Below are 14,766 nucleotides of genomic sequence, written 5' to 3'. Positions count from 1 at the left end.
GTTTATCACTCTAAAATGTCTCCCTTTGGATTTATGAGCTAAGAGTGCTCAAGGGTTTAGTGTCCTGACATCTCTTTAATTAGCAGTCTCCTGGATCCTTCACTAAGAAGACACTAAGCCAGCGGACTGCTGTCAAATCTTAAGGATTTCAGAAGGTTGGAAAGCCACAGAGCAAGCCTACAGGTCTACGCCTATGCCTATATTCTACACAGAATGTGCAATCTACCATTTTCCCCTTAGAAGCAAAGTTAGACTTTTGGCTGTGATTGCTGCTGCTTTGATGGCGATGGAGGTGTGAAGCAGCAAAAAAGCTACCGAGCAAAAATGGGCGAGATAAGTAAAGATGATGTTGAGAAATATCTGGAGAACAACCCACAGTTTGCCAAGGAGTATTATGACAAGAAACTGCGTGCGGAAGTAGTGGGAAGCGTCTTCAAAGTCAGCCCTGGGGATGTGAAGGATGGAATCTCCTTCAAGGAAATGACAAAGCTGGAGGAATGTCAGGTGCTTTTTGAGCTGATGATGGAAATCCAGGAAGAAGCCAGCTCTGTGGAAAAGATAGTGCACAAAATCCTGCAGAGGTTGGCACAGTTGCTGGCAGCTGACCGGTGTAGTATGTTTATTCAACGTTCCCGCAATGGTATTCCAGAAGTGGCTAGCAGGCTCATGGATGTCACCCCTACTTCCAAATATGAGAGCAATCTGGTGTCTCCTGAGAAAGAAATCGTTTTTACTCTGGACACTGGGATAGTTGGGTGGGTTGCTCATACCAAGAAGCTATTTAACATACCAGATGTAAAAAAGGTAAGTGAGAAAGCTTTTCTGGGTTTGGTGTAGGGTAACCTCTCCCCCCTCCTTTAAGTGAAAGGCTAGTCAACACTGTGCCCTCCAGACACTGTTAGACTACAACTCCCATCTTCCCTGACACTCTGGCTGAGGTTGTGGTTCAAAACATATGGATGATACCACATTGGCCACCCCAGTTTATAGTTTATGGGGCAGATGGAATGAAGGAATTACTGGACCCTTCCTTCAAGAGCCAATCCCATATCTTAGACCTATTGTTGGAAATGTGGAGGGGGAAAGCTTTCAGTCAATAAGCAAATTTCCAGATCCTGTATTTACCCTGTGTGTTAAGAAAGTAAATGCAGACTTGGGAATTGAACATCCAAACAGTGGCATTCACATAGATAGCGAGGGAGAGATTCGGAGCTGATTTCAGCCACATGTGTGAAAAGTATAGAGTTTTCAATCTCTCAGGAATAACCACCTTAAAATACCTTAAAAGGGAGAAATGCAGGGCTGTCTGTCTGATCCTCTGCAGAGTTAGACTTAGGTGTGCCTAACTCTGTTTTGGATTGGTCTGTTTAGTGGGTCACAAGTTGTGTAAGTTTACAGTAGCCACCTCCACAACTGCTTTAATCTGGAGCAGTCCCAAAGACTTCAGTAGAGACGGAAATAAATGGGATGCAGACCTGCCAGAGGCGGGGCTAGCATGAGGCTCTGCATCCAGTTTCAGGCATTGGGCGCCGTTGAGAGCAGCACTGTTGCATGCCCCTCAAGTGTCCCAATTTTCCAGGGACAGTCCTGGAATTACAGAAGCCATCCCATAGGAGAATAGGATGTCCCTATTTTCATTGGAGAAATGTTGGTGGGTATGCAGTTGGAAACAGACTGATTGCAACTCCAGAGCATCATTCGCTGCTGTGCCCTTATGCAGCTGCCATTTGTTTCAATGGACCTTGCACAAGAGAACTGTATGGATGGCTTGTAACCTGGATTAAATAATAGTAGGGAGAGGACATACCAGATAGGCCTGTGTTCTATTATAGAATCAGGCTGCTTTAGCTACGGGCTCATTATGGCCTGTTTTGAAACTACTTTCCACAACTAAAAATACCCCCAGATTTGAGGTAGGAAAGCTAATATACTTGTGAAATTTTAAATTATGCCATATAGCACCAGTCTCAGTATTTTGGTTCTGATTACTGGGCCCATTTTCTTTGCCAAGCAATATTGGACTTACTACATGTTGCCATCAGCAGAGGCCTGGGTGGATAATCTTTTTAAATTCATAAAGGAGATTACAGGAGAAAAGATCAACAGGACCAGAGAATATGTGCATCTCATCATTAGACTAAGCACTGTTATTCTAATATTAATGAGTGACTGTTGCCGCTTGAGATATGGTATGCTCTACGTTTCAGTACCAATGATATTTGGATATAATTAAGAAACAAACCAACCTAGGGGCATGGTCCAGTTATATATCTCCTATTGAAATTAATGGAGCTGAACAGTTGTTATTATTATTATTAATATTATTATCTTTGACTAGATTGTGCTCAAGTTTCTTCATAAAGCAGGAAGGGGATTAGGTGTGTTTTTCAGTGTCATTTACATTTACTAATGCAACATTCAGTTTTTCCTTTTTCTTTAGAATATTCTTACAGTAACTGGAAGTTCGTAAAAGAGCAAAAAAGAAGGTTTTGCTTGTCACTGACATTTTAAAATAAAATGATAGCTGTAATGTATATACCGGTAGAGATTTTCATGTATTAATTAATTGTATTCATTCACAGTGGTTCTCAAACATGTAAAGCCAAATATTAACCCCACTATCCATTACTTTAGGATTTCTATTTGACTTCCATGTCAAATAGGGAACTCACTTTGACCCTCTGAGTGTAGTCTTGCATTCACTAGTACTTTATCCTTACAATTTTGCTAGCTGTTTCCCCCCTCAGTGCTAGAAAAAGAGGTGCCGGAACTCATCATGAACACCTCCCTCCTTCTCTTAAAATAGCAATGGCGCCCACCTGAGAGGTGCTGGAACTGAGTTCCGGCGAGTTCCGGCTGAAAAAAAGCCCTGAGATTCAGGGGACTGGTTAAATGAAAGAGTCACAAAGGGCAGCCTTGGCAAGACGTGGGGCCAAATACTCAAATGGAAACCGATATGGTGAACCTTCTCTGGAGGGGGGCGGGGAGATTCTCCTCAAACACCTCACTCAGAAATCCCATTGAAGTCCCTGGGAAGTTACCTAACAGAGTATGGGGCTTTAATCAGTAACATAGCCATTGCTGTGGTTAATTATATTAGGAGTCCTCAGTGCTTCTACTTGAAATCCTTTAAACATCATTAAAACTCTATCGCATTACCATCTTTGGAAGTCTTTGAGGTTCCAGGTAGGGGGTTATGAACTCCACCCAATCCCAAACAGATAAAATGGATGCAAATTCTAAAACTGCTGCCTTTAAAAGTTTCCTGACTAGCTGCCAGGGGTGCAAACTTGAATAAAATATTGCAGGGACCCAGGTAAACCCTGCCCTGAATAATTGATCACACACACACACCATTTGAATGGGAATGCCCATCAACTGTGGGGGAACGCAGCCCCCTCAAATATTTTATAGTTGGCTCCTATGCTAGCTGCCAAGTCACAATGAACTGAATCATACTTCTGAGCAGATATGTTGAAGATTGTACTGCAAATGGTCTTGATTCACTTATGTGCAGCAACATACACCTGGGTTTTCCTGGACATACCCGGCTGCAAAATGGCGTCCAGGCGGATTTCAATAAAAGGTTTTTTGGGGGGGTGGGGGGAGGTGTTCCAATAAAAAGCTCAACATCTTTGACCACCCGGGGGGGGGACTCAACAGCTTTGCCCGATTTTCACTTTTGGGAATATGGCAACTGAGGACAGTATTGCCACTGCAGTAAATTCTATATGTCAACTGATCAATTTCAGTACTTTTGCCCAACTCATTTCATTCTTCTTTCAAATGAGAAGCTTGCAACTAGTGGTCTCTGAGCCAGGAGCAATTCCCTGAGGGACCACTTTGGTTTGCCACTCATCGGCTCCCACAGAGGTGGGAGGTTGCCAGGGCAACTGACATCGTCAGAAGGCCAGCTGAAAGGTCTGGATCTGTCGCCCACAACCTATTCCTCTTATTTATCTAGCAAAACTAATAGCAAACCAGAGGTGTGAACTGGTACCAGGATAAGAGTAAAAGTTCATTTATGAGGCATTCCTAGGCCTATGTTTCAAAATATTGGTTGCCACACTTGTGATCATTTTCTTCTCTGTCAGAGTTAGGCTAATTTTTCCTTGAATGATTTCTCCTGTGGAAAAGGAGAACAAAAATGCAGTGGGAAAATATTCCTGAAATGTGCTGTACTTTTCAAGATAGTCATTTTACAACTTACAACTATTTTATCAGTTTGAATTTGGTTGTCGTTTAAGCCCCTATTTTTACAAAGAGACTTGTGGCTCCTTTAAGACTAGCCTTCCCTAATTTGGTGCACGCCATGCTTTCGACTACATTTCCCATCATCCCCAGCCAGGAGTGGGCTGGGAGTTGTAGTCCAAAACATAATGAGAGCATGCGGTTGAGGAAGACTGATAAAGGCTAACACAGATATTGAGGCCTAAACTTTAATTAAAGGAATTTTAAGTTAATATTTGGGGCAAGAGTTTTAGGGTGTTTGTGCATGGAAGATAGACTAATGGAACTTTCCAGAATATGGGCTGCTCAGAAAAAAAAAATAAGCAAGGAAACAGACAATGCCTTGCCATTTCTCGCTATACACACAGAGTGCATGCCATTCCTATTGCGATTGTTACATGAAATGTGAAACAGCAAAGATACAACATTTATTATAGCGTAAACATTTTTAAGGCCACAGTCCACTTCAATATGGTTGCCTTCCTCTATGCCATTTTTCTGGCCTTGAAAACAAGCAAATGAAAAGTACAGCTATTTAAATAATTTCATATGCCTTCCATATTTCTGCAGGGCAGCTATAGAATACTAATAAACATTTCAAACGTTAAAACTAAGATATTAAGGAACCCGATTCAAGCATCTTTAAAGAGCTGAACAAATAAGAAATATAGCTGCAGCAAGATTAAATCCATTCTGAGAACATTTTAAAGGACCCGAGAAAATATAAAGGTAGATAAAGACACCAAAGCAGGCAAACCTCCCTGAGGTAAATGTGAAGGGACAGCAGCATGATTGAAAAGGTCCTTTGCCCAACTGCCACCCATGTTACCTTAGAAGGCAGGGCACTGGAAGAAGCTGACATGATGTCAGGATTAAGCCACAGGAATTTCAAGTGAGACACAGCATTACTTAGAGACAGGTAAATGCAAGGAAACCCATAAAATAGAAAAATGTTTATGTAAAACATTGCTTAACTGTGTTTTATGGTATTTACAGGTGTGGAGAGCTCTTGTTCAGTGTCATAGCCAATCAGTTAGCCATCCCCTTTTCCCAGATATTTCATTCCATTCCCAAGCTCCCGTTTTCATAATAGTCTGTGGCAGCTGAGCATGCTTAGTCTCCATTGGACCGCTCCCCCCCCCTGCTTTTAGGTGGTTATATAATTATCTTTCTATTTCTGAAAACCTTGGGATTCCCCAGAGCCTCCTGGTACCTCTATATTGTGCATGGATAGTGATGTTTTGACTTCCTGGGGATAAACAATTAAGAGAATGAATTTGTTTTTAAGATTTGCTGTTGCCAGTTTTATCCTTTCACTTCATGTAAATCCAGTACTGTAATATACTTTTGATATGAGTCTCAAACCATTCTGGCTTTGTTTAATAGCACAGAATTTCTAACCTTTTCTACTTTCTATCTGAAACTAATGACTATTAGGCAGTGTTTCCTGGCACCGAAAACTGCACATCCTGTGTTTGCGCCTGTCATGCAGCTTTTAAGAGGCATGGGCTGCTTCCAGACAGGCGGCTCCTTGGGCTGATAAATCATTGCCCTTACTTTGTAAGCTGCAAGTGATTATGTTATAGGGGATATTACACTTTCCCCTGCATGACCCTGCTATGTTCCATCCACACAAGTTAGCTTGAATAGCAAACTCTGGATAGGTTAGGCAAAGGTCCTATTTACCTGAGTGACCACTTGGAACATTTTGAGTGACCCAAAAGCACACACACAATTCTTTCATTAACTAAGCGGTTATTCATTTAAGAGTGGTCTCCCATTACTACTCATAGGTTTTTTCTTCAAACAATTTAATGTTTCTGGTGGATCAAAAAGGTTGATTGGAAATGTTCAGTGTGGGGCACTGCTGAAATGCTGGTGGCTGGAAAGGATTTTTTAGTGAGTTTTATGGGGCTGAATGCTTGGTCCTCCTTCTAATTCTTGGAATAGCCACACTAGTTTCCTGGTGAGGTGGCCTGGGTAATGGGCCATTAAGGAAACAAAGGAAGGGGTTTGAGTTGAAAGTTTGGATTGAGGTAAGCTAGAAGCTGTAAAATAAACTGTGGGTTGGGAAGCAGGCGGAGAAAGCCATCATTGATTTCTACGAGGCTGCAGTTACGAGGGAAGCAAGACCCTTTGGGGCATGTTAATGCTGTGACATCCTCCATTCTAGACACAGGTTGTATATATGTGCTTTTTTCTGGGGGGATGCAAGGCTATGCATACCCTTAAACATTTTGTGAATCTTTGTACTTTTGTCCATTTACTGTATTTATTTCCCCCGATTTGAACTATAAAATGGTGATTTTCTTGAGTCAAAATGAGAGTACCCCTAAACATTTTTTAAAGAAAAAAGCACTGTATATGTGTAAATAAACCATATATCATAAAGACACCACAGTCTCTGTTGTAGCTCATCCTGAAGGAAATCTCGCACTGCTCGGAGATTGCAATGCAACAATACACTTTCATTTAAGCAGTATTTTGCTAATATTTTAATATTAGTAAATAATATTTAAATAAAATATTTAAATATATAGGAAGAAAAGCATTTTAGCACTAATTAAAAGATGGATTTAAAATAAAAAAAGAGCAGGGCTATGGAATTGTGACCACTGCAAAGATTAATGCGAATAGGTTTACTTGCCTGATATGTCAAGACCACTTTCTATCTTAAACTAATAATGACTAATGACCTCTTCAAAAAGACAGAAGGGTAGCACTAAAGGCATGTACCTATATCTGTAGAGATTGTGCTAATCTACTCAAAAATGTTGGACTTTCTCTGGTAAGAAAAAATATGGAAGAAACACTGGGGAAACATAGGCTTACAAACGGCTGATAGCAGTGTGTGGACCTCCAGGAAAATGCAAGTGAACAAGGCGTGGAGATTCTATACCAAACACCTAGTATGGAAGCTTGATAGACCCATGTCAAGATAAAGGCAGGAACTCTTAATGGAAAACAAAATATCAATAGAAGTTGCCAAGTGGGTTTAAATATCCATTTTTTTAAACTGAAGACACTCCTTTCTTGGTGTTCATTTATCCCGAGATTATCTCCCTAAAACTTGGAAAGTTACCAGTAAACGTGAGGAAGCACCTTGCCCTGACTAATGGTTCAGAGGGTTAAAGGGGAGGGGAAGATCTAGACCTTCATCAATTAGCTTAGAAACAGCATCTGTTCCCTTCCCCCAACAGGGATTAGTAAGAGAGAGAGCGCTGTTGATCACAGGAGCTAATAGTGTTTAATCCTGGATTTAATAGTATCAGTCAAGAAGAAAGCAACCATGCCCACTGGCCTAACAAATGGTTAGTCAAATGGGACAAATGAGTTGTTCAATTAGTTGCATTTCATTTCTCCTGGAATAGTCCTTGGCTGCAGGTAATGTTATCCTAGTACCTTCACACCAGGACTATTGAAAGAATACAGGTTGTTTAGTACCATTTAAATGCAAGTTTCTTCTAGTTGGTGATAGCATGCAAATATCCAGACATTATATTAATCTGCAAACAGCTACTCAAGTAAAGGGACAACAGTGGAAGGGCTTTTGTGGTATGCTTTCTCAAAATATGTAGTTTTTGTAATTTCTAGTTAGAAATAAGGAAAAGAAGAAAGGAAAAGAAGCATGAATTTGTCCATGAATGTGGATACCTTCAATGCCTAGTAGAGATGGAAGGATCTGTCAATTTTGGTTCTCTCCATTTTTCATTTTTCCCATCTTAAATTCAGGTCTCCACATTTCTGCAGCAATCCTCTTGAAAATACATCAATTGTAGTGCAAATTTCTCCTCATAAACACTTTTCCCTTTTCAGTCTTGACTAATATACACATTTTTGCAAGCAATTCCTCCTAATATAGTGCATTTTTGAATGCTATTTTCACTAACGTATTCATTTTTATGCACACTTTCCCCTAATATATGTGTAAACATTCTTTGGTTGGAGAACTGCAGAGGAAATTCTGGATAAGTGTGAATTTTGAAAGACGCCTGTGGTTTGGTTCTCATATTGTTTCAGAAAGTGCAAATTTGATAGATTTGCCTTTAACTGCAAACTGAATCAAATTTCTCCCCCATCCCTAATGCCCAGTTGTTGTTGTTTTTTTTAATATATATATATATGCTGGCATCTGGCTCATTCTAAATCTGCCCCAACATATCCTGTCCTCCTTTCAGGTTTCAACCTCAGTAGGAAGTCATGAGAAGGTATTATGCATGCATATATTTAAACAAATTAATATAATAAATGTTAAAGAGCCTTTTCTCTCTGTCTCCTTCTGGAGATGCTAATCCAGACCTATACTTCAGTTAAGGAGAAATAAAGTAAGGAAGTTGTATATATACATACCAGGAATGCTTCTCAGTATTAATACATATTCTCTTATGCAATTAACAATATGTGGGTTAGTATTTTTCATCTTTAGTCTTTTAATGCATACTTTTTAAAATTAGTATACTCTGAATTTTGTTAGAATCTGTTGCTTGATAATGGCCTGGTTTGTTTGATAATGGTAAGCCAGCTGCAAAACATAAGTCTCCCTGCCTGGCTTGGAGAGAGAAGTCGCTAGGGTTATAGTGGGTAATGCTGTAAGTGGAAAGGCTAGCAGTTGTTCTGTAAGTGGTTCTGGGAAGGTAAAAGTGGGCAGAGCACCATACTGAGAAGAACAAGCCATAAAAATGAGGCCCAGGCAGCATGGCTGATACCTCTGCTTGTAGGTTCAAGCTTGTTGCGCTTAGGAGAGTAATAAAGGACTCTCTTGTGAGGTGAATGCTGGGAACTCTCTCCATCTAGAGTCTAGACTCAGGTTGTAAATATGTGTATATAAACCATATTTCATAAAGACACCACAGCCTCCGCTGTGCCTAATTGTCCAAAAGGAAATACAGCCCTATTTAAGCCCTGGGAACTCCCTGGAATTTTGTCACTGCTTGGCAGAGATTGGGGGTGGCGTGTAACAATATATATACTGTATTTCACCACATACTGGTTGCCACTGCATAATAGTCCCTCCCCCTATTTTTTGACCCCGAAAATGGTCCCAGAGCATTCCCCGCATAATAGTTGCAGGGGTAAGCTGCAGCCCGTGCCGCAGGATACCCCAGTCAAGAAGGGGAAGCAGCAGGTGAGTAACCACCTCCGCTGCCTGCCTGTGGCCCCTTCCTCCGTCCAGTAATTCACTGCATAATGGCCACACACCCCTTTTTGGAAAGGTAAAATCGGCACGAAAATGCGACCATTACGCAGTGAAATATGGTAAATCCAGTGAAATTAGTATAGTAATAGCTGAAAGACCACCTGCCTCAGAACAAACCTGTAAGATAAGTTAGGTTACCTGGGGAAATTCTACTCATGGCACCATGCTCTTCAGAGTATTGCACGGTGATGACCTAAATACAGATTTTATGCTGCTGCCCCTGTCATACTTTGGAAGGCCCTTCCCTCTTCCATGTGAGAAGCAGCAACCATTAATTGCCTCAGACATCTTGTAAAGACTTATATTTGTGCCCAGGCTTTCCCTGACCCATAAGATTCGACCCTGTTTTATGTGCTGCAACCCCTGGAATGTGTGTTTTATAGGGTTGCCATATTCCCCTAAAAATCCGGACAAAGTTGTTGAGGTTTTTTTTTGGGAACATCTCCCCACCAAAAATAAGTTTGGGGGCTTTTTTGGATCCCCCCAAAAATACCTCCCTTGCCATACGTCCGGGTTTCCCCAGACATTTTGCCAATTTCGCGAAAATCCGCCCAGACACCACAATGCTGCTCGATTCCTGGACATGTCCGGGAAAATCCGGACCTACGGCAGCCCTATGTTTTATTTGCTATTTTATACTGCTGTTTAACTGATTTCAGGTTGTATTTTTTCTTTTAATGATACATACATTTTAAATATTGCAAACCACTTAGAGATTAAAAAAAATTAAGTGGTATATAAATTCTTTTAGATACCTAAGTCAATGATGTGGCTTAGAGATCGGCACTTCCATTCCAACTTTTGGTAGCTGGGAGGAGAAAGGGCTGTCGCTTCCCTATTTATCACAGTAATACAGTGGAGGTCTATCTGATGCAGAAGGGTGAAACTTAAGCTGATCTTCGGCACCTAGAAGGCTAAGATTAAGAGAACCGTGTTGGGAAGGGAGTTTCCAAGGAACAAGGTCAGGGTTGGTAAGCTTAGTGAAGGAGGAGGGATTTATGCCTGCTCCAATATTAGAGCAACTGCTTCATCTTGAAAACCAAAGAGCAGATGTGGTGTCAGCCCTTGCATATGACAGCTGTTGGATCCCACCCTGCCTCCTTCCCCCATGATGAGCACCACCAGTCAGGTCTCCTCTGATGATGCTACCACTAATCCTCCACTGGCCGGATTTTACTACATAAGACACTGTGGGACATTGCATTTTGGGAAATTTTAAATGGTAGCCACTCAACAACGACTAGTGCCAAACAGCTGATTGGCTCCCATTGGAAGTGTGCCAGCATGACTGCCTAGGTCTGCTGCCCTGCTGCTGCCATGAGGCCCCAATGGAGTGCTTAAGAGTGGCACTATGCCAGGGAGGCCATTGGTAGCCATCACTATACTGCAGGCCTGCTCAACCCTGGTGCTGGTCTTGCCTGGGATCTACATCATGGAGGGGTGTTTCGAGGACTTAGGGAAACTGTGAAGCTCCTTTGTTGCTTTGCTATTGGATGTTGCATGTTTTGTAACCTTCTTGCATTTATAGTACTGAAATGTGATTTATAGTACTGAAATGTGTGTGTGTGTGTGTGTATGTTTTTATATTTGCTATTGTATTGCCAGTTACTGATTTAGGGCAGCGCAACCAGTTCCGCCACACTGGGCTCCGAGCCTAGGGGTTGCTGCAGAGCGCTGCAACTATGAAGTAGTGAATTGAGCAGAACAGAAGGCGAGACATGGTGGGTCCTTTGCACAGGGTGCTGCTGAAAATATGGAAGACCAAGGTCCCCCCCTCGTTTTGCTACATTATTATGAAAATGTTTTTGCAGTGTTTGTTTGAAATGTGTTCCTGTTTTCTTCATTGTAAGGTGCTTTGAGCATGATTTGTTTTTGTGGGAAAGTGGCATACAGATCAAGTGAATGAACGAATGAATGAATGAATGAAAATAATGTAGTGGTAGGATCCCATGATCTGCAAACCTGCTGTGACATCAAGGAGATGATCCAAATCTCTGATGTTGGACCAATAATCATAAAACTGATTTATCTGTACACTATTTCTCAAATTCCTGATAGCTGCGACGAGGAGTGGCTCTGTGTGCATATGTGCTCTGGGTTTAAACTAAATCACACCATTTGCATTCGGCCAAAATGATTTACTTTTAGAGTAAAAAATACCCACTACAGCATGGGTGTCAAACTCAAGGCCCGGGGGCCAAATCCGGCCCGCCAGACCTCGTCATGTGGCCCACCTTGCTGCTGAAGCGCCGCGCTGACAAAGCGCCGACAAACAGCTGGGGCCTGGGGTGGTAGAAAGGCGGCGGGAGCAGCGCTGCGTGGAGCGCCCCGAGCCACAGCAGGAGAAGGAAGAGGCAGCTTGCCGGGTCAGCGCCCAGCAGCGCCGCACGGAGAGTCCCGAGCCTCTGCGACGCAGCAGTGCTCTGTAGCACTTTGAATCCTCCTCCTGCCACGGCTCGGCGCCTGGAAATGGCTGCTGCTGCTGCTGCTGAAGCACAGACAAAGCACCCAGCAGCGCCGCGTGGAGGAGGAGGAGGATTCAAAGTGCTACAGAGCACTGCTGCGTCCCAGAGGCTCGGCACTCTCCATACGGTGCTGCTGGGCACCGACCCGACAAGCCGCCTCCTCCTCCTCCTGCCGCGGCTCAGCCTCATGAACGTGAGCTCAGCAGCGGCTCAGCCTCATGAACATGCAACTCTGAGGCTTTACGCACGTCTGCTAAAACGGACACCCGCTGCCTCACGCTGCACGGGAAATGCTTTTTGCCCCTGGGTCCCTTCGCGCTCTTTTCTGGCGCTGAATCAAGGCGGTGACACCCCCCTTCCCTTTCTTTCTTTCTCTCTCTCGTTCTTATTCTTTCTTTCCCTCTCCTTCCTTCCTTCTTTATCTCTGTCTTCTCTCCGTCTTTCTTTTTCTTTCCTTCTTTATTCCCTTCCTTCTTTCCTACTCTTCTTTCTCTCCCCTCTTTCCTTCCTCTCTCCCTCCTGCTCCCTCTTTTCTTTCTTCCTTCCTTCCTTTCTTCCTTCCTTCCTTCCTTCCGTCCTTCCCATCTTTCTTCCTCTCCCTCATTCTTATTCTTTCTTTCTACTTCCTTCCTTCTTTCTCCCTTTCCGTCTTCTCTCCCTCTTTCCTTTTCTTTCCTTCTCTTCCCCCTCTTTCCTTCCTCTCTCCCTCCTGCTCCCTCTTTTCTTTCTTCCTTCCTTCCTTCCTTCCTTCCGTCCTTCCCATCTTTCTTCCTCTCCCTCATTCTTATTCTTTCTTTCCCTCTCTACTTCCTTCCTTCTTTCTCCCTTTCCGTCTTTTCTCCCTCTTTCTTTTTCTTTCCTTCTTTATTCCCTTCCTTATTCCCTACTCTTCTTTCTCTCCCCTCTTTCCTTCCTTCCTTCCTCTCTCCCTCCCACTCCCTCTTTTCTTCCTTCCTTCCTTCCTTCCTTCCTTCCTTCCTTCCTTCCTCCCTCCCTCCCTCCCTCCCTCCCTCCCCTCCCTCTCCTCAGAAACATAGGATGCTGCTTTATACTTCTGGCCCTTAAACCCTGGAACCAGGAGAGCAGCTCCAGTGAGTCAACCTCAGCCAGACCCTTTGGTGAAGGGTGGTGGCTCACTGGCAGAACATCTGTCCTGCATGCAGAAGGACCCCAGCATCTCCAGGTACCAGTAGCTCTGCAAAGCTCCTGCATGAAACCCTAGCGAGCCTCCACCACCCAGTGCAGTTACCAAAAATCATTTTTCAATAAATTGTACAATAATTGTACATTTGAATATTTACTTGCCATTATTCTGACTATGTTTCTGCTTTCAGCGCTAGTTATTACTTACATTATTACAAAAAACAGTAGTAATTGAATGCAGTGACAATAATTTATGATAATAAAGAGTGGACACATAGTCCTACAGATACAACCGGCCCTTTGAGGGTGACCAAACTGCTGATGCGGCCCCCGATGAATTTGAGTTTGACACCCCTGCACTACAGTATCTCTGGCAATCCTTGTCCCTATGTTTCTGCATCAGTCACTGATCTGGGTGTGCTTCCTGATTGAAAGGAGACAAGCACAGAACAGTAACATGCAGAGATGCAAAGCCAAGCCTCAGGGCAAGTCATTTTGTTCAGTCTGCTGTGGGACTGATTGAATGAAGTGGTCACAGAAGTTGTGAAGGCAATTGGAATTCTCTGGTGGAGTCTGATCTAAAGGGGGCTAGGCTGCAACCATCATCAACACCACCAAGAAATAACATATATATAAAAATTTAGAGCAGTCAAAGAACTTTGCATTCAGTATCGGGATGAAAAGAGACATTCCAAGTGTGGTGGAAGTACCAGTATGTACGGTAGTTTGAGCAGTTTCTGCCCTGAAAACAAATGCCTCAGAATGCAATAATTGAGTAGTTTGTGTAAGGCCACCTAGTGATTAAATGGCATAAGTGAGACTGGAACTCTCTGGATCAGTCATGTTTACATAGTTGTGTGGCAATATGCCCTCCTTCCCCTGAATAAAGACTCATGACACAGGGATTAAGATTTAATTGGGTGGTTAAGGCCACAACTTTATTAATTATGCATGTAGAGCGGAATTGGCTTAGGCGTTGGAACCTAACAGGCTATATCCGATTCCAACCCGTGTGTTGAAGTCTGTGAGAAGTTAACCACCAGAAAGGAGCCCCGCAACGTAGATCTACTAGAACTCCTCCTGTGGCCACCGAAGGGGCGTGCCATACGGCCCAGTCAACTCCAGGCTCAGGACCAAGCCTCGCCCCCGGAATCCTTTAACGGAATTACTTCTCCAGATTTGGGCAGCTGATGATGTAACCTGCCCCTCCTCCATCTAACTGTTATGCATACCTAACCGCCTAACCACCTAACCTAAGTTGTGACGACATGCTACAAGGTAGGCGAAAAACCCATCATGGCTACCCCAGTATGGGAAAAATCCTACCAAGCCCCCTGGCCAACCAGGGCGACCAACTGACGTCCATAGCAGCGTCCCCTTACCTCTTTTTTAGGGGTGGGCGGGCGGGTGAATTGTTCGCTCCGGTGAACAGGGGGAGAAAGAGGGAGATTTCCCGCCTGCGGGCCGCTTTAAAATACATTGGCCCCGCCCCGACCGACCTCATTGGCTGGTCAGGGGGGTGACGCAGGCGGGAACCTCCCATCGCGTAGGGGCTGAGCTCGCAGCCCCTACGCGATGGTACAGTCGGGCAGCCCACAACCCCACCTCCGACGCAGGCGCGGAAGTGGCTCTGTCAGCCACGTGATCTCCATCGTTGCTATTTGGGTCATGTGATTCTTTCATTATAATCATGTCCTTGCTTTATCACAAGTGTTGCATTTACTTCAACAC

At 43.4% G+C, this 14,766-nt stretch overlaps 1 protein-coding gene across 1 annotated transcript in view; it reads left to right on the top strand.

Moving 5' to 3' along the window:
- The first annotated feature begins 215 nt into the window (after nt 1-215).
- Nucleotides 216-14,766, top strand: part of PDE6C (phosphodiesterase 6C) — a 40,297-nt gene continuing 25,746 nt past the window's right edge. The window contains exon 1 of the mRNA XM_035137827.3: nt 216-804. Within this exon, the coding sequence (XP_034993718.3) occupies nt 325-804 (480 nt within the window). The 5' untranslated portion in view covers nt 216-324. The remainder of the gene's footprint in view (nt 805-14,766) is intronic.

The sequence above is a fragment of the Zootoca vivipara genome, chromosome 5 (assembly GCF_965207765.1).
Source record: "Zootoca vivipara chromosome 5, rZooViv2.hap1.1, whole genome shotgun sequence".
NCBI classification, from domain to species: Eukaryota; Metazoa; Chordata; class Lepidosauria; order Squamata; family Lacertidae; genus Zootoca; species Zootoca vivipara.
Note: the sequence above shows the minus strand (reverse complement) of the source record. Positions and strands in the feature narration are given on the sequence as shown.